Source organism: Montipora foliosa, chromosome 2 (genome assembly GCF_036669935.1).
Source record: "Montipora foliosa isolate CH-2021 chromosome 2, ASM3666993v2, whole genome shotgun sequence".
Lineage (NCBI taxonomy): Eukaryota > Metazoa > Cnidaria > Anthozoa > Scleractinia > Acroporidae > Montipora > Montipora foliosa.
The window spans coordinates 15,220,900-15,240,636 of record NC_090870.1 but is presented as its reverse complement, the minus strand read 5'-3'; the positions used below and the strand labels follow the sequence as shown (position 1 = coordinate 15,240,636).

General features: G+C 40.2%; 2 protein-coding genes across 4 annotated transcripts in view; both read right to left on the bottom strand.

The window, feature by feature from the left end:
- Positions 1-12,215, bottom strand: part of LOC137991234 (trichohyalin-like) — a 13,598-nt gene extending 1,383 nt beyond the window's left edge. Inside the window, exons 1-3 of the mRNA XM_068836348.1 lie at positions 4,062-12,215; positions 3,078-3,281; positions 2,067-2,490 (exon numbers count right to left, since the gene is read on the bottom strand). Coding sequence (XP_068692449.1) covers positions 2,067-2,490; positions 3,078-3,281; positions 4,062-12,215 — 8,782 coding nt within the window. The remainder of the gene's footprint in view (positions 1-2,066; positions 2,491-3,077; positions 3,282-4,061) is intronic.
- A 2,118-nt stretch (positions 12,216-14,333) lies between these two features.
- The window catches only part of LOC137992533 (golgin subfamily B member 1-like), a 24,688-nt gene continuing 19,284 nt past the window's right edge, over positions 14,334-19,737 (bottom strand). Inside the window, exons 2-4 of one of the 3 annotated variants that reach the window (XM_068837900.1) lie at positions 19,524-19,676; positions 19,065-19,106; positions 14,334-17,413 (exon numbers count right to left, since the gene is read on the bottom strand). In XM_068837900.1, the coding sequence (XP_068694001.1) occupies positions 17,213-17,413; positions 19,065-19,106; positions 19,524-19,676 (396 nt within the window). In that variant the 3' untranslated portion in view covers positions 14,334-17,212. Of the gene's footprint in view, positions 17,414-19,064; positions 19,107-19,460; positions 19,677-19,737 lie in introns of those variants that run through there. The other 2 variants (XR_011121713.1, XM_068837901.1) reach the window with 2 other exon arrangements.

The window sequence follows — 19,737 nt, the reverse complement described above, 5'->3', positions numbered from 1 at the left end:
TAATGAAAATCACGGTTCACAGCGAATTGAACATTTATTTCTCGTTTCACGGAAATAATTTTGCAAAATCACGCTTCACGGCTACTATGGAAATCACGATTCACGAGGAAAAAATTAGCCATTTGATGACTTGACTTTCACTTTGACGAAATTGAAACTTTGAATGGCGACGCATAAGGATCCATAAGTCCTCGGACTTGAACTTCTGCTTGTAAAGGAATGACTTCACGTGACGGAGGTCCAAAATTAAGCTTTTTTGCCCGAACTGCGAATGGATACCTAAAAGTGGGTTAATGTGATGTCTGGAAAAAAATCTTAACGAAGATGCGTATAAATGAAGTCCTTAAAAGCTTCAGACACTTATTCGCTATGCATTGTTTATTTTCACAAAAGGAGTAGAAAGTTAAAAAAAAGTTCAAAGTACGCCACAAATCTAAGCTTCCGGCGAGTCGAAATAACTGTACAATCGGTGTCGCACTTTTAAAAATTGATACTGACCTTGATTTATTGGCAAAAATATTATACATCTGGGCTTAAGAAACCAATTTCTCGTATTCTTCAAGGTTCTGCGACTGCTCTGCTGCTGTCTTTGCACTTCTCAGGGTCTCCGTTGACCTTTGACCAAACTTAAAATGGTTTTCTTTCGCCTTTTTTGGATATTTTTGTGGCTCGGACTGATCAAGTAAATTCTTTAAAAAGGAGATATCACTGATTAACTATCGTCGGCTTTATTAGAAGACTGAATAAGGTTCGCTGGGTGTTCTGATCAGCGGTGTTTGACATTCTGAGTGGGAGAAATTTTAAGAACTGGATGGAGAGGCGGGTTCTCCTCCATTGGTATCCATTAATCCCCAGGGCCGATGAAATATTAATTTCAAACCTTTTCGCGAGTTCATTTTTCAGAACTAACATTTTCCTTTGTGGCCGGTGGGCAATACGGAAGAGTCAGAAAATTCGGCTCGAGGTAAGGAGTCACGTGCAATACCTCACTATCCTGCTGTTTCCTGCTATCGTTAACTTATACGAAGGTTGTTTCTGATGAAATCTCTCAGTTATTCAGTGGCCCCGAAGCATAAAAGGAATAGTCGAGTAAACGATTTTACAAGCCTCGTTCGCCATGCCCAACCCGCTGGTTACATATCTCAATACGGTTGTCAATATATCAATACGGTTCAATACCCGCTTATCAACATCATCTCGGGATAAAACGTGGAACCCAGGTTCCACTAAGGCGTGTAGTGGTGTGTAATGGTTGTTCTGAGACAAAAGGATGTTGGTGTTTCTTTTATTAAATGCTTAACTTTTACAATGCCCACTTATAAACCAATCCTTTACAATTAAATAACAAAACATGCTCATTGCTCATCCGTATAGGGAAATCATACGGTATTATACATGCAAAAGAAAAATTCACACTCTCTACTAGCTGTCCTTCCAAAAAACATTTCATTAATTAAACGCATATGGTAAATCCATTATTACAAATATAAAAGAAATGCTTATATGTGATTACAAAAGATACCATGCTAATGTGTTAGGTGCTCGGTGCCCCGGGTTGTGTAACCTGCATAGCAAGCGTTTCCAGCGGGCGAGGAGCGAACTCTTTTTTCTGCCGCGCGAGAATAGGACGAGCGCAAAAAAAATGGAGGTGGGAGGGGAGGAAAGGAGAAGGAAACGCTTGCGGACAAACCCCTCGATTTTGAAAACTCTCGTTCGTTAACTTTTCACACCAAAAGATCTCAATAAGAATCAATAAGAATAATCAAGGTTTCGCTTTCTGCAAAAACGTCACCTTAAAAATCAACTGCATAAGATACTGAAATAAGATATCATTCGATGTGCCTCATTATAGCATCCCAAAGTCTATATTCTGGAGTTTAAGAAGCTATGCCCCGCCACAGTCAAATATATATATGGGCATAACCATTCAATCTAAACAAATTTTGTTTAAGGTAATTGGGATGCTAGTTGATTTTCTTCTTCTCCTCCGAAAGAAACATCTCTCGTGGCCTTGTTCAAAGCATTTCCATTTAATTGACCAGAAACAACCTGCACATTATTCATACCAGAGTATCCATCTCTCGAAACAATTCCGTTCCCTGAGGCATTTACCGAAATCTGGTTCAATGGTCCACTAGCAGTACCTCCACTTCTTCGAAACTCAGAGCTTGTGGTCCCAACTATATTTAAGTTGCTCTGTGCACCTGATCCAAGTTTAGGTCTTCCCAGTGCGTCCGATATACTCCCTGTGGTGTGCATAGTATATCTAACCCTTTCAAGAATGTCGCCATACGACTGTCCTGAACTTGGCAATGTTTGGGCATTAGCTTGGTTAAATCCCGCAGAATATCTCGGGTGAAGCTGGGACATTCTAAGTTCAGAACGTGGACCAGCACTGCTGTACCCCACATAAAAATCGTTGCCTTCCCTGGCATTTACCTCTCCTTGATACGCAATATTCGAGCGTGGCAAGTGGCCTCTGATTCCTCCCTGTAAAATAAAATAGCGATCTGCAGAGAACAATAGACGAAGTCTGAACTATGTCTAAAGGTATTTCAATGCTTCGTTTGGAAAATTGGGCTGTGACAATGTCCTTTATGCGTGGTTAAATTTGTCTTTTACAATCCCCCAGGCGTGGCCCAGTTTAAGAAGCAGTCGGTAAAAATGGCATATGACTCTTTGGACAAAAACAACCTCTCTCTTATATGAAATCAATACTCAAAACGCTACCTATAAAAGTACCGGACTGAAAAGCCTAAAAAGTGTTTAAGTAGTTTCAAATATCTATAGCACGAAACTCGAAGGCTGTTACACAGAAATAAACAATTAATTCTAATGAGCATAACAGCGTCAAGAAACCCCCTCGAAGAAATCATTTGGATCGAAGTAGGTGTGAAGCCCACCTACATTTAGATTCAGAGTCAAGGACGTTTTCTACTGAGAGATAAGATTGATCTGTTAAACTCTTTCAAATCATTGCAAAGGCGTGGGAGCACATATAAAGATCTTCTTTCAAGCGATTAACGATGCTTTAAAGTTAACTTGTGTCATTTCACTGGCAACAGTACGGGTCTTACCCACTCCTCTCTGGAAGCTGCTTCCAAGTCTTTGTTACGAGTTTCCAGACACCGAAATCGGTCGACCATTACTCTCAATTCTCGTTCAAGTCTCTCATTTTTTGCTTTGAGGGTCAGGTTTCTTTGCTCCACGCTGCTGATGTGATCTCTATACTGCTTCACCTCGCACTGTGGTGAATGTTGAGAAGATACCTCGCAATAAGACTAATAACAGAGAAATCCAATTCAATTTGAATATTTATCGCAAAAAAATTATTACGTAAATGATTTGGAAAATGAAGAGGAGTGAGGAAGAGCTGCAGCAGAACTGGCTGAGGTGGCGGCAAGAAGGTCAGAAAGGAATGGCAAGATACGGGCTAAAGGTCAACACCATGGTAATGGCGAGCAGCAAGAACCGAATGAACGTGAAGATTGTGTATTGTAACAACACAATGCTGAATCAAGTAGAAGTATTCAAGTATCTTAGCATTACCTAAGTGAAGATGGAGGGTCTGAGGAAGCAGTGAGAGCAAGAACAAATGCGGCATGGCCTAAACGGGAAGTTAAAATCTACGAACCAGTGAATAGACCAGTTATGCTATATGGTGACGAGGTGTAGACACTTAGACGGTAGGAGGAGAGAATGCTCGAGACTACAGAAATGAAGATGCTGCGACGCATAATGGGGGTGACACTACGGGATAGGAAAAAAAGTGACGACATTAGGGGAGAATTGAGACTTCACAGCATCACCGACAGAGTACAGCTGGCACAATAGCGCTGGTATGGTCACTTGCAGAAAATGAGTGAGGAGAAAGAGGTGAACAGGACGTGGGAAGTGGAGGTTGAGGGCAGGAGACCGAGAGGTAGACCACACAAGCGCTTGATCGAGAACATAACAGACAAACCGCAGCCAAGTTATCATTGTTTCGAATTTTAAGAACATTGCGCCACAACTACCAGACGAATAAAATGGAATGGTAGGCAAAGTGATGCAAGACATACCTGGACAGCTTTAATTCTGTTTTCCATCATTGCTTTGGTCATGGCCTCCGCTCGTCTGTCCATTTCGTCTCTTGCTTTACTCAGCTTTCGCCTCATGCCCTCTTGCATTTTTTCGAGATCTTCCTGTAATTCCCGTTTTTCAGTTTCCATGGTTTCCTTCAGCTCGCACTTTTCCCTTTTTAATTTGGTAACTTCTTGTTGAAGGTCGCTAATCTTTTCTTCCATCATTCTTCTCTCCTGAGACGCCCGCTCCAAAAATTCTTCTTCCATTTGAATTATCACTTTAGTCCTTGATAACTGCCTTGTGCTTAAGTGAGAATTTGTCAACAACTCGTTACTTAAAATTTTTTCTTGAATTTGTTTCCTTTGATCTTGCAAACAGGAAATTTGCTTGGTTAGTCCTGTGATAGTTTCATCGTATCTGAGCTTTTCTTCACTTAGCTTTTTTCTGTACTCCATATCCAGTGTCATCTTCAAATCCTCTCGACTTTGAAGGAGACTTTTCTCGAAGGTCATTTTTTCTTCATGGTACTTCTTTCTCTCATTTCTCTGTTGCAATTCTAATTCCTTAACTTTTCGTTCCATGGAAGACATTTTACGTCTTAGTTCGTCAATAATCGCATCTGACCTTTTATGCTCTGAGGACAGTCTTTCTTCGTAGCCTTCTTTAATCCGGGAGATTTCGTCATCTTTATCTCTTGCTGATCTCCGAAGAAGGGTCACCTTTTCAACTTTATGTATTCGGGTAAGTTTTTCTATTTCCTGTTTATAATCTCGCTTCTCTTTCCTGAGGGTGTTGATTTCATTTTTTAGGGCGTGAATTGTTTCAGTGAGTTTCTTTTTCTCATTCTCAAACTGTCTTTTCTCTTTCTCAAACTCTGAAGTTAAGACCATCTTTTGCTTTTCATGTTCCTCTGTCAATATACCGCCGTCTGTGCCTGCGTTAACCATATCGTCCGCCCAAAAATGGCCACTTTGTGTTCCCGATGACCCCCTCTTGGCTCTAATAGCATTTGTACACACTCTTGGGTTTCCATCAGACTCAGTTCTTTCTTTCTGTAGCTTATCATTAAGGAAGTCTACCTCTTTTCTATGTTTTCGCTTTAAGTCATCCATCTCCTCCTCAAAAAGACGACGGTAACTGGTGAGCTTTTCCTTGGCCTCTCTTACTTCTTCTTCTAACTTTGCCTTGTCTCTCGTTGCTCGGTTCAGAATATCCTTCTTCTCGTCATTAAAATTTCTTTGCATGTCTTGAGCTTTCTTTTCGAAGTCATTTTGAACAGAAGGCTGTCTGTAGGTTTTCGACTCCGTAAAATTGGATTGACGCTGAATTGGTGTCATTTGAATAGGGTTTCTTGACTCTCTCGTAAATGCGACTTGCCTGCCTGAAGGGCTGGAAAAACTTTGGCCAACCTCCGTAAAATTGGTTTCGACCGGAATTTGATGCAGTCGATCAGCATCCAGCCTTTCAAACGGTTGTGCACTTGAAACACTCAAAAACGCCTCTCCAGATCCCGTTAAAGTAGATTCACGCTGAATTGGTGCGGTTTGAAGGACACTGTCTGTTTCCCTGAAAAAGAGCAATGGATTGCCTGAATTGCTTAAAAACACTTCGTCTGCGTCGGTATGGGTATGTTCACGTTGAATGGTCGACATTTTACTAACATCCTCTGGTCCTCTCGCAATTGATGACAGCCGAACAGAGTCTCTGTGCAACAAATCCCTGCCTCCTTCAGACGTTTCTCCCCTTAACGTTCTTTCTTGAAAATTATCCTCAACATCACTATGTCTTTGAGAATCCGTGTGTGCCTTTTCAAAGTGATGCTTGAACGATTGTTTTTCCCTTTGAAATTCATGGGACATTCGTTGATTTCTGAGTTCGTCCGCATGCTTTTTATTGACATCTTGTAAAACTGCTTCCAGCCTTTGTATTTCCTGTTTAAGCTTTTCGTTTTGGTTTTGGGGTTGTCTTTCCTGATTATTTGAATTGCCGGAAAATTTGTATGAATCACTGGTTATCGAATATGAAGGCAGATTTGTTCCGCCGCCCTTGGCGTTGGCCAAGCCTCGTTCTTCTAAAAGTAGAATTTTCTCCTCTAGTGCTTTTGTGGTGTCCCTTTCAATCTGTAGTTTGTCCTCAAGAGCCTGTTTTGACTTTTCAACGGCTCGCGCTTTTTCATTTTCGTAACTTCTTTCAAGAGAAATCTTTTCTTGCTTGAAGGAGTCTTCAATATCTTTTATTCTTCGTGTTAAACGTTCGGTTTCATCTGAAAGGCTTCTATTTCGCTTCTCCACCTCCTCCAAGGCACGTGACAAATGATCCACCTCTCGTGTTAGGTTTCTTTGACATGCCAAAAGCTCATCTTTTTTTCGAGTCAGATGGGTAATCTCTTCTTCAAGATCTTCATTTTTCCTTTTCAAATCTTTGCTTCTTTTGGCGACTTTCTTCATGTCCTCTAATTTGTCATGGAGATCCTCGATTTCGTCGTGTAATGCCTTTTGCTGTTCTTTGCTGTCTTTACCACCTGATGACGTCAAACGCCTTTCATTTCGATTCAGAAATGTCCGCTCGAGGTTCGCATTGTCAAAAGCTTTGTTAACATCGTCTCCTTCTCCTGATAGAATATCATTTATTTTGTATAACAGTTTTTTATTTTCAATCTCCAAAGATTCTCTTCGCTGAATCTCGTTGCTCAATTCTTGTTGTATTTCACTGCTACTCCAACCAGATTTTGCGCTCTTTCCCTTTTGACCACCACTGAGGGAGGTGCTATTACCTTGGTTCCTTAAAAGTTCAAGGCCTCCAGCTTCAGCCTCTTCCCTTCGTTTGGTTTCCTCAATCAGTGACCTCTGTAGTTTGCTTATTTGCATAACATATTCGTGTGTAATCTCATTTGCTTGATTTTCAATCATCGCTTTAATTTCCATTCGTTCTCTATTGAAATCTTCCTGAAGCCTTAAGTTTCTTTCCTTCAGATCCATGATGTCGCTTAATAAACATTTCATATCACTAGCAAGTCTGTTCTTACTACGTCGTTCTTCTTCATATCTTTCACGAGCCACTTCAATATCTTGGTCTGTATCTAATCCAGAATATCGATCCCTACCAGTGACAGCTGTAGTTTTCATCTCTTCTCGTAGTCTTTCCCTTTCTTCTTCTAGCCGCTCTACCTTCGCTTGTAAGTCTTTGATTTGATTCTTTGCAAACATTTCCTTTGACAGCTCATTTTGAAGTTGCATAGCTTGAATTTCACCTAAATGTTGCTTCTTCATATTGAAGATCTCCTCATCCTTTTCTTGTACGATTCTTTCACACTCCTTTAACAATTTCTCCATTTTTCGTTGTTTTTCTTTCAGGCGAGCTATCTCTGTCGTTGATTCTCGCTTAATCTCTTCTATTTTCTCTTGCTGATGCTGGTTTGTTCGTTTCATTTCTTTCATGCCGCTTTCTAATCTTATCCTTTCCCTCTTTAGCTCAACAAATTCGTTCTCTCTGGCCAGCCCAAGTTCAATGGTCTTCAAACTTTCTTCGCTTTCCTTTTTCTTGCTCAAGACTTCGAGAATTGTCCTGAATTCGCTATTCTCCTTCTCTAATGCTTGTATACTTCTTCTGTATTCCTCAATGTCACATGCATTTCCTTGGACAATGCGACTTACCTCAACAGTCGGAGTTGTTGTCCATGAATTCACCCAGTCAGTAAGATTCTTTTGAAGTAGCTCATTGTCTCCTCTCAGTGAACGAATGGTTTCATCAAATCTGCTTATGCTGCTTAGCATCTCTTGGTACCTTTCCTCCAGGTAAATTTTCTCATCGGTTTCATTACGGTAATTTCTCTCTAATTCTTCCTTTTGTCTTTTTTCACTTTCGTAAGCCATCTTTAAACGTTCCTTTTCGCGTTTTGTCTGCTCGCACTTTGTCTTATAATATTCATAATCATCTAACATTTGGTTTGAGATCCTTATACTCTCCCTTGTATCATGAACAGAACAATTATGGCAGAGAAAACGGCCACACATACTACTCAACTCATCACGTGGGCTTGTGATGTACTCCATATTACTGCTGTAGTCGTTTACGACATTACAAGAGTGGTCATGATCTCCGTCACGCGTGGTGTATCGTTCCTCCGGATATATTACATCCGTTTTTGTCTTCTGTGGAAGTTCATAGTAACGTTCTTCAAGACATTCTTTATCTTTTTCTAGGCGGCTGATTCTCTCCAGGAATTGTTCAATCAGTATTTCATGGTTGCAAGTTCCACTTTCAGTGGCAATTCCCTTTGTTCGCTCAGACTCGTTTGACTCCGCTTTGATCGTAAAGACTAGTCCAGTGTCCATGGCAGGTGGAAGTGCCTTTTGTGCTGTACCCTTTTCCTGCTCCTTAAGGCTCCATTCAGTGCCTTGGACCAAAGACGTTTCAATAACATATTTTGTTTCCTTCTCTGATCCGTGTGGTGTACGTTCTACAACACCGATTTGTTCCATACTCCATGTAGGCTGCCCAAATTCTTCTTGTTCCAGAGTGTTGTCCTCTGCCGAAGGAAATGGCGGTTCATTAGCAGCGTTTGCTTGCAGTCGCACTTCTTGTGCCTTGGAAAAACGTTTTAGAGGCAGAGTTTCTTCGAGAACTTCTTCTATTTCGCACGTCTTCACAGTCAGTGACTCCATTACGTTCTTTTCTCTACGAGTGACATTTGATTGTATATCTTTTTCTGATGTTATTTCATTACCCTGGGCATCTAAAATCTCAACTTTCTCAGCCTGTAACACCTGAGCGTTCTTGTTTATCGGGATCATTTGTATTTCCATTTCAGTTTTAGAGCCACCGGTCTCTTCTTTTCCAATCACCAGTGGAATTTCTTGCTTCTCTATTTCTTTTGTAGACTGCTCGCTCATGTCCATTGGCAATGTTGTTAAAGTTAACTCTTGAGAAGCTATCTCGCTTACTTCAGTTTGTTGTGATTTTGATGGCATTTTCTGAACTGTTGTTTCGTTCAATTGTATCTCCCCTCCCTCCAAGACAGCCGACTCTTTGATTTCCAGCATGCACATTTCCAGTTGCATTTCTTTTAATGGCCTTTCTTGCAAGGCCACTTGAATAGTAGTGTCTTGTAAATTCGATTCCTGCATTTCCAGTGGGTTTTCTTGCACTATCATTTCTTGCATGCCATTCTCTTGCCTTTCCACTGGCAAATCTTGCGTTGATGTGCCTTGCATATACGTTTCTTGGATAGTCGTCAGTTGAATTTCAGATGGGATTTCCTGTATAAACAGGTCCTGCGTCTGCATCTCTTGGCCACTCATCTCTAGTGTCATTTCAGACGCCAACATTTCTTTTATCTCGATTTCTCCTCCTTCCCCAAATTTCACCTCCTGAATCACGTGATCTCCTTCTTCCAGTGGGACCTCCTCTATAGAATCTGACATTATATGCAATTCTTGGCCACCAATTTCAAGAACCATCTCTGACATCTGCGTTTCAATTATCTGTTTTTCCTTTACTTCCTCAAATCCTTCCTCGTCAATTGCCGTCGATTTGATCAGCTGAAGTTGTGGCATTTCCGATGGAAGTTGTTCTTCAGACAACTCTTGCGAAATTATTTCTTGGCCACCTACTTGTAGCATCGTTTCAGACATCGAAATTTCTGTTGCCTGCATTTCGTCTCCTCCCAAAAATCCAACCTCCTGGATCATGGTCTCAACCATTTGCTCTCCGTCTTGCAGGGTTATATCCTGTACAGACAGTTCCTGCTCAATTGCCTCTTCCGAGAGTATTTCCTGTATAGACAATTCCTGTAACTGCATTTCCAGGCCTCCAGTTCCAAGGGTCATCTCTGACAGTGACACTTCACTCATCAGAGTTTGGTCTTCGTCCATAAATCCTCTTTCCTGTGTTGTGGTCTCGATTATGAGATTTTCTCCTCCTTCCTGTGGAATTCCCTGCATAGTGATTTCTTGTATTTGCACTTCGTGTCCACTCATCTCACAGGTTAACTCTGGCATTGACATTTCACTCATCTTAATTTCTGCGCTCTCCATACCTCCTACTTCATGGGTTGTTATGTCGCTCATGAGATATTCTCCTCCTTCCAGAGTAATTCCTTGCATAGTCATTTCCTGTAACTGCATTTCTTGTCCACTCATCTCACAGGTTAACTCTGACATTGACATTTCACTCATCTGAATTTCTGCTCCCTCCACAACTCCCACTTTCTGGATTATTGTGTCGCTTATGAGATAGTCCCCTCCTTCCAGAGGAATTCCCTGCATAGTCATTTCCTGTATCTGCATTTCGTCTCCACTCATCTCACAGGTTAACTCTGATATTGACATTTCACTTATCTGAATCTCTGCTCCCTCTACAACTCCCACTTCCTGAATTGTTGTCTCGCTTATGACAGATTCTCCTCCTTCCAAAGGAATTCCCTCCCTAATCATTTCTTCTCCACTCATCTCATAGGTTAACTGTGAGATTGACATTTCACTCATCTGAATTTCTGCGCTCTCCACAACTCCCACTTCCTGGATTATTGTATCGTTTATGAGGTACTCTCCTCCTTCCAGAGGAATTCCCTGCATAGTCATTTCCTGTATCTGCATTTCGTCTCCACTCATCTCACAGGTTAACTCTGACATTGACATTTCACTTATCTGAATCTCTGCTCCCTCTACAACTCCCACTTCCTGAATTGTTGTCTCGCTTATGACAGATTCTCCTCCTTCCAAAGGAATTCCCTCCCTAATCATTTCTTCTCCACCCATCTCACTGGTTAACTGTGGGATTGACATTTCACTCATCTGAATCTCTGCTCCCTCCACAACTCCCACTTCCTGGATTATTGTCTCGTTTATGAGGTATTCTCCTCCTTCCAGAGGAATTCCCTGCATAGTCATTTCCTGTATCTGCATTTCTTGTCCACTCATCTCACAGGTTAACTCTGACATTGACATTTCACTTATCTGAATCTCTGCGCCCTGCATGACTCCCACTTCCTGGATTGTTATCTCGCTTATAAGAGATTCTCCTCCTTCCAAAGGAATTCCCTGCCTAATCATTTCTTCTCCACTCATCTGAATCTCTGCTCCCTCCACAACTCCCACTTCCTGGATTATTGTCTCGTTCATGAGGTATTCTCCTCCTTCCACAGGAATTCCCTGCATAGTCATTTCCTGTATCTGCATTTCTTGTCCACTCATCTCACAGGTTAATTCTGATATTGACATTTCACTTGTCTGAACTCCTTCCCATTCCACAAATTCCCTGGTCTCAAAAGTTGGTTCGCAATCTTGAACTTCACCTTCTCCCACCAATGAGATACCATGACTTTGCAGTTCTAGTGGCAACTCTTGGATTCGCACTTCGTTACTCTGCATTTGTGATCTGCCTATTTCAAGGGACATTTCTGCCTTTACCATCTCACCCGTCATTGTCATTTCCTTTACTCCAATTTCACCTCCTTCGAGAGACCCTACCTGCTGAATTGCCATCTCGCTTTCTTGCAGGGTTCCTCCTTCCACAAAGCTGATCTCTCGACTTTGACTCTCTAAGGACATCTCTGGCATGGACATTTCCTGCATTTCCATTTGCGCCCCGTTCATTTCAAGTGACATTTCTCCTTCGATTTTCCCTTCTCCAATAAAACCCATCTCCTCTATCGACATTCCACTCATTTGAATTTCACCGCCCTCAACAAATCCAGTCTCCTGAACCGTCATCTCACTAATCTGAAGCCCTTGATTATTGGAGCAAATGGATTTTCCATCGAATTGGGCTAACCCTTTCATAGACAGCTCTGTCATTCCCATGTTTTGCCCTTGCATTTCTTCAGTCTTTAGAGAATCTCCATCGGGGATGAATTGCTGTCCTTCAGCCATTCGAGCGAAGCCATCCAATTGCGAGTCAATGTTTAGTTCCTGGGAATTTATTTGCACGGATGTTCCACCTAGAAAGTAAGACTGTTGCTCTACATTTTCATCTGACTGCATCATCATAATTATGCCATCACCGCTCATTTCAAAAGAGCCAATCTGCTCGTTGTCTGCCATTTGCATCTGTACTTGAGAACCCATGTTTGCTACCAGGGATTCAGATGTCATCTCAACATGTCCGCCATTTTGTATTTCGAACTGAGCCTCCAATAGTTGTCCCTCCATTTGCTGTGACAACTCCTTTGAAGTCACTCAAGTTTGTCCTTGTCTCAACTTTCCGATCTATATTTACTTCTTTAGCTTGGCTGTTGAGTCACCTACAATTTCTTGTCTGTCATTTTCCCCCCTGGTAAAACATTTACTGCAAACAAAGAATCAGATTTATTCTTGAGTGTGCGCACAGCAACTGATATTTTTTTAGCTTAAACAGGTATTATTTCTACTCTTACCTTTTCTTGTTATTCACTTTAGCATAAAGCTTAATTGTGGTCTCAAACGTCCGACGCGCTTTTGTTAGAAGGCCTGTTAGGAATAAAGAAGGCCCACCACTGTTGCGGTCAAGACTGTTTGCCACATACATCATTTTAATACGTTACAGTGCGGTCAGATAAATCCATCCAATCAAATCCCGGCTATCTGTTAATTGCATCCTTCTTCTAATCAACGAAGCACCCACTCGGTAAAAATAAAGAATGCTCCAGGTAAGTGTATAAACGCTGGTTCAAGGCAACTTCGAGTTTAAAAATATAAGATAAATCACATAAATCTGCCGAAAATTGTTCAGGCAGCAAATAACGCAATGACCATTTGTTTATGAGAGTACGGTGTCTTTGCTATTTGGAATATTTATGTATGTATTTGGGTGTTTTTGAGTAGATCTTTAACATTTTATTTTCTTCATTTGCCATGGAATTATCGACTCGTCTGTAACCTTCTTTCACTTTTGAGGTTAAATGAATTATGCAATAGCGTCTCTAATTTGAGTCTTCCTTTGGTTTATAAACTGAAGCAGGTAGATAGCCCACATTGTTTTATGTCAATAACATTTGATTTAATGGCTTGGATCTATATCAATTTGAAACCGGGCAGATTTACCACTATAGGCAAGGAGCAAACAGAGACTGTACCTGACGCCATAGCTTTAATATAGGCCTCCCAGTCAAAATCTGAATTTGTGCTCTTCTTGCCAAAAGATATCTCTGCTTAGTTAATCTTGTCCAGTACCTGCAGTACCTTTCATGTTATATTTCATACTTTTCATTATAATTAGCAAAATATAATGCACAGGATTCCTTATGCAGGCCCTGTATCGTTGAAGCATTTACGTTTAAAATCGGATTTTTGGTGAGGCAGGAACACCAAGGGAAATCGGATCGTTTATTTTTTAATGCGTTATTTCACAGAAAATTTGAAAAGATTAACCTGTTTCATTTTTTGCCTTTTGATAAAAACGAGCATGAGGTACAAGCTAGATATACAGAGGTAATGCCAGATCCCGAATCCTGTACTTGGAAGTATGTTGATGATGTATCGTTGTCCGAAGGGCTTGTAAGAAACAGCAACTCTATCATCCAAACCAGTCTCAATACCGTCGCCTCTTGGAGCTCCAGTAACTGGGTGAAACTCAACGCTAAAAAGTGCAAAGAAATGCGGATTTGCTTCCTAAAGGATCTCATAGAATTCCCTCATTTGAAGATCGATGATCAACAATTAGAGCTTGTAACTTCACATAGAGTACTTGGTCTGATGATTCAGAACAATTTTAAAATGGAACAATCACATTGAATCTATTGTCGCCAAGGCCTCTAAGCGCCTTCACATACTCCGAGTACTTCGTCGAGGGGGCGTTGAGATTAGTGATCTAATTACTATCTATACTGCCTTGATACGATCTTTACTAGAATATTGCTGTGTTGTATGGCACCACGCTCTACCCTCCTACCTCTCTCAGGAAGTAGAACGCATACAGAAACGTGCCCTTAAAATCATAGTTCCATCGTTTTCTTACTCAGAAGCTCTTCAGTTTTTAAACTTAAGAACACTAGACGAAAGGCGTAGTGAACTTTGTGTTAAAACTCTTGAAAAGATTTCAAGAGGAGGACCTCTTGTAAAACATCTCCCAATGAAAAGTCAGCACATGCATCACTATCAAACGAGAGGCGCTAACAAATATATACTACCTAAATGCAGGACAGAAAGATTGCGTTTTTTCCCAGGTACTAGCTTAGCTTTTAACAATCATTAGATTTTTAGCCTATATATATACTCATATTTTATCTTGTAAAAGAATAAATTTATTTGTAATTTTATTGTGAAACCTATTGTAACCCAGTCCCTCTTTGATCAACTTTATGTAATGTTTATAGTTGCACAATTGTAACCACATTGCAATTCAGATTAACTACGATGATGGTGGACTTAAACTTCTTTTATTCATTTTATTTATTTTATTTGTTTTATTTATTTATAACATTGCGCAGTATCCCGCCACAAATCCGGGACTTAACTGCATTTTCCGGGTGGAAATTCAACCCGATTGCTAAAAAAGGTATAAAGAAAATGTACCTGCCAACTCTCCCGGTTTTCCAGGGAGTCTCCAAGTTTTTCATCACATCTCCCGGTCTCCCGGTTAGAGCACCAAATCTCCCAGGAAATACCTACCATGTCCTTTTTCAAAAGATTTTCATTAATTTCGCTATTTTCCAGATATCAAAAAGAAAAATAAAACAAGAAGAGGGTTTAGTGCTCTTATTTGAGCTGTTATCGATCGGAAAACGTAAAACAGAGGCATCAAATTGACATAAATTTAACGAAAATCGTAATTGGTCAGAAATCAATCAATCAAATTGCACAATACATAGTAGAAAGTTAGCGCGGCTATAGTAACAATAAAATGCTGTTCTAACCGAGAGACGTCCGGAACATTCGGAAGGCCTTCGGATGATTTTCGGAGAGTATTCAGATATTGTCGAAAATGACATTTTTACAATTCGCTACTTTCCCATTCCCATAATTCAATACGTTTTGGGGGGTTCTTTGCATAAAAACAATACAAATCATTTAGTCTTGGGACTGTATCATGCTCCAGTGAACTGGATATCCATTGTTTTAATGCAAATAACCCCCCAAAGTGAACTGTATGAGGGGGTTTGTGAAAACAGCGAATGCAAAGATTTCTAGACGTCTCCAGATTTTTGTACTGTGGGGGTTGGCAGGTATGAGAAACTGTCCAGAAAAAGGGTGACAACGCATGCCTGCTATAGATTACGTGCTTGGGATTTGTGTTTCATGGTGGTTATCATATGGCTTTTGTAGATAAAATATTGATGGAATAAATCAGACATTTTTTTAAGATTTCATTTCAAATCTGGCCGGATTTAGTCGTTTACTATCTCTGAATTTGATATATTTTTGGGAAAATATCGTATAAGGAAGTACTTGCAGGTAGATCTTTCTCCCTTTTATGTGCCCCTTTATGGCGGTTATCGGCATATATGGCTATAAATGTTTGTTGTTGAGGTAGCTTTATGTTTTCTATCCAACTTTCGAACACTCCACCTGACCTTCTAGCGTTCCTTCGAAGCCCGAGAAGCTAAAGGAAGCAAGCAATCGTATGTTCTTAAAATAACTTAAACTTTGAATCTCAGCAGTGTGGTTTCCAGTTCTTATTCAAGTGTTTCAAAATTATTTCTCTTCTTTTGGAAGAACAAATCAAGTGACAGACAAAGATACAAAAGCTAATTCATTCAAAATGGGACCTAACTGGTTAGTTTGGGCGTTTTAATTTGTTCATTATGTTTTGATTCATTTTTAATCCTCTCGGTATACCTTGTTATTGCAGCAATGGAACGGTGGTTGCTAGCTTTTTTCTGTACCAGAGGGCAACAAGATAGTAAAAACCTTTTCTTTTTCATCATTAACCCGTTGGAAGTTATACACGCTGATATGGAGATAACTTTATAAATAAAAAGTACTCTGCTATAATACCTTTAAAGTGTTTTACCACCTTCTAATCTATGTCATTTTTCATTTTAAAGCCGAAAAGGCTCATTGTTTTGTTTACAGCAATAGAATCATAGACTCTTAGTCTATCTTTTCAATCAATATTAATATTTTCAAAATAATGGTCTTATGTTGAATGTGTGTAAACTGTAATAAATAACTGGAAAGATTTGCGAAACCCTAGTTCAGTTGCTGCTGTGGCTATCACCACTTGCAGGAAGAAGTAGGAAACGTCTCATCCTCTGTATTTAGAGGAAGAGTACGGGTCGACATTCTAAGCAAATGAACAACTAAATTGCAGTAAATTCAACAATGACAAACATAAACTTTTAAAAGAAAGCCCAATTTACAACAGTCTCACTTACAACTTTTCCTATTTGAATTTCATTTTTCCTATATGTTGTTTTGCTTTATATTGGAAACTGTAAATGAGTTAGATTAATCATTGCACTAAATAATATCATGTTATAAAATAGTTCGTGTTATTTTTTTTCGTTAATTTCACCCTTATAGTTCACCACTAAATTTTCTCCGATTCTTATTGGTTTAAATTGATCACGTGATGCGATAGTGTTCGTCCGCGGAGAGACACTATTAGTCCATAGTGCCCGTCCGAGGAAAATACCCGGATGGATAGTAGTCGTCCGCTGAAAATACCTCTGTAAACAAGCGGCCTTATGGAAAATAAACAATCGAAATTGTATTAAGAGGGTTTTTGTTTGTTTTCTTTTTCAAATTTTACATTGGCTGACACGGCTTTCGTCTAATAAAGTTGAAAATAACTGAACATGATTTTTGAGCTGGCGCGCGGAAGAAAATTTAGTAGTGAACAATAAAGACAATAGAGTGTTTATGTCTCGGAACTATCGGTCTGATAGGGCATATTTGCCCTCGAAGCTTCGCTTCTCGGGCAAATATTTGTTTTAAGAACATCAAATTTCCGCGGGGCAACTATCAGCCGATAGTTCCTCGACAGAAACACTCTATTGTTTAATTATTAGTACTAAATGATGAGATGGCAAATATATAAGCAAAGTTAAAGATAATTGTAGCTATTTCTTCGTCTGAGTCGCGTGATTCCAAAAACACACATTAACAACCCTGAAAAGCCGAGCAGAGATTGTCAATCATTTAATGAGCCTATTTTAGTTCCCTTCGAGCGGAGAGGACGGGAGATGGAGCTACTTTCATATTAGGAATGTATGCATGATTTTAGTATCCTAAATAACAACATCTTGATCGAGTTCAAAGAATCCAGCTTCCTCACAGAGTTCAGACAAAACTTCTTCATAAAATTGTTTTGCTTCCAAGAGTTGTTTGATTTGGTTTTCTCTTTCTCGCAACTTCTGCAACATTGTCTCATTGTGGATTTCTACTGTAGAATCCATGGTCCGTGCCTCTACTTCGTCAGAGAAGGTGACCTGCAATACAGTCAGTGGAAAAAAGTGCCAAGCTAATAAGGAACAAGTGATTGCGTTTGCACTCTCTCTATATATTTGCGTGAGGGCCACGCAGTATTAGTAGGGACATTAGAGACCTACGTCTAGAGGTCTACGAGAACGTTTTCTAAAAATATTATCTCCCATTACTGTAATAATATCATGGGTGACAAATTACTCCTTAATTAAGGAGCGAAATTTTAGCGTTAATTTATAATTTCACATGTGAAATTACAAAATTGCCATGGTAACATCTCTTGTATCTCGATCAGAGCCAAGATGGCGTCTAGATTTAAGACAGTGACCATTGAAGAAGTTATGAAATTACAAGAAGCGGCGGAAAATTTAAATACATGAAACAGCACAATTAACTGGGTGAGAGTTTTTGAGAACTTGTGTGACGAAAATAGCCTTGAGAAAAACCTGGAGATGATTCTTCCCGAGCAGTTGGATAAAGTACTCGAGCGATTTTACAATTACGGTTGTGAGCGTAATTTGTCACCCACGACATTAAAAGGTAATCAAATGGTTTTCTCGTGAAATTAGGAAATAATTTCACTTGCGTTTTGTCAAAATTCTGATAATTATCAGAATTTTGACAAAACGCGCGTGAAATTATTTCCTAATTTCACTCGTCGCCATTTGATTACACATACTAATTTTGCGATTTCACCAAGTCGCTCGGCTTGGAACGTGTTATTACACAGTCCAAGAAGAAAATTGGTGAGAATGGTGTGGACATTTAGGGAGAAGATTTGAAATTCATTGTCAGGTGGTCTCGTCCTCCACAGGACCTCAAATTTGATCATTTACCGTCGTCGTCAAGACGAGAACGACAAAAAAATGTATCAAAATGTACAACGCACGTGCAGAGCAGCCAGACCTATTGTTTTTGCTAATTAAACCTGTTATGTCATGTTTTCATTGCCGTCGTCGTCATCCTTGCTTAAGGACAAGAACGCGACAAAACAATGGGCTGTGCACGCCCTGCACGTGCCCTGCACGAGTGTTTTGCGTTTTTGGTACATTTATTTGCCGTCCTCGTCCTGACAGCGACATGAATTGACTAATTTTGAAGTTGTGGAGAGCACGTGAGAACCTGACAAAATATTTTTAATTTTCTTCCCAACCAACCACACCGTTCATGCCAATTTTACTTCCACAATGTTGATAAAACACTTTTCATTCCGAACGACACGAAGTTATAATAATAACGAGAAATATTATTTTTAGACAACGTTCTCCTTGATGTCGTCGTCCTTTCGTAAGTCCCTAGTCCTAATAGTAAGGACAACTGTCAATTGAACTTAGTTTGCCGGCTGAACTTGACAAGTCTCCTGAAGCTCAGTGGGGAGCATCCAAAGTAGCTGTGAGTTGTGGCCATAGGTTCGAAACCTTTTAGTAGCAATCGCGTTCTTTCCAGTATCACAATCACCCTTAAATAACCCATCCCGCAGTTATTAATGAAACGACCTATCCAGCCAGTCCTAAAACCAGAACTGGCAGTATCTGGATCTTGATTCAATCCGTCGCATTTGAACTACATTTGACTTCCAACAATTTTTTGTTAGTAATATCTATTTAAATCCCTGCGACGAGAGATTTATCTCCGTCCTGGTGAAGTCTTCCTTACCTTCTTAGGCATTTTGGCCTGAATTCGTTTCATTCTTTCAGCCTGTAAAGTAATTGAAAAGACAACAGGTGGTTTTTTGAAAAGTACGTCTCATTTGATAAGTGGGAGGCGCGGCAGCCTCATGGTTAAAGTGCTCGACTCTGGATCGAGTGGTCCAGGTTCGGGTCCTGGCCGAGGACATCGTGTCGTGTTCTTGGGAAAGACACTTTACTCTCACGGTGCCTCTCTCCACCCAGGCGTATAAATAAGTATCGGCGAATCTAATGCTGGGGGTAACCCTGCGATGGGCTGATATCACATCCAGGGGGGAGTAGAAATACTCCTAGTCGCTTCATGCTACAGAAACTGGAAATAAGCGCCGGCCTGATGGGCCTTCTAGGCTCGTAGCAGACTTACCTTTACTATACTTCCTATAAAAGACAACAGTTGCTTTTTTCAAAAGTACGTCTCTTTTGATACCTTCATCTTTTCCGTAGACACCATATCGTGAAAGCTGGACTCCAAAGATTCGAGTTTGCTTGTTAACTCACTCACTTCTAACTCTAACCGATGGTTGTCATTTCTGAGGAGCGTGTTTTCAGACCTTAGTCCTCTTGGTGAGTCTTGAGGGTCCTGGAGGAGAAATGAAGCCACATTTTCCTTAGGTGTCAAATGAAATGTTGCTTCTGGGAAA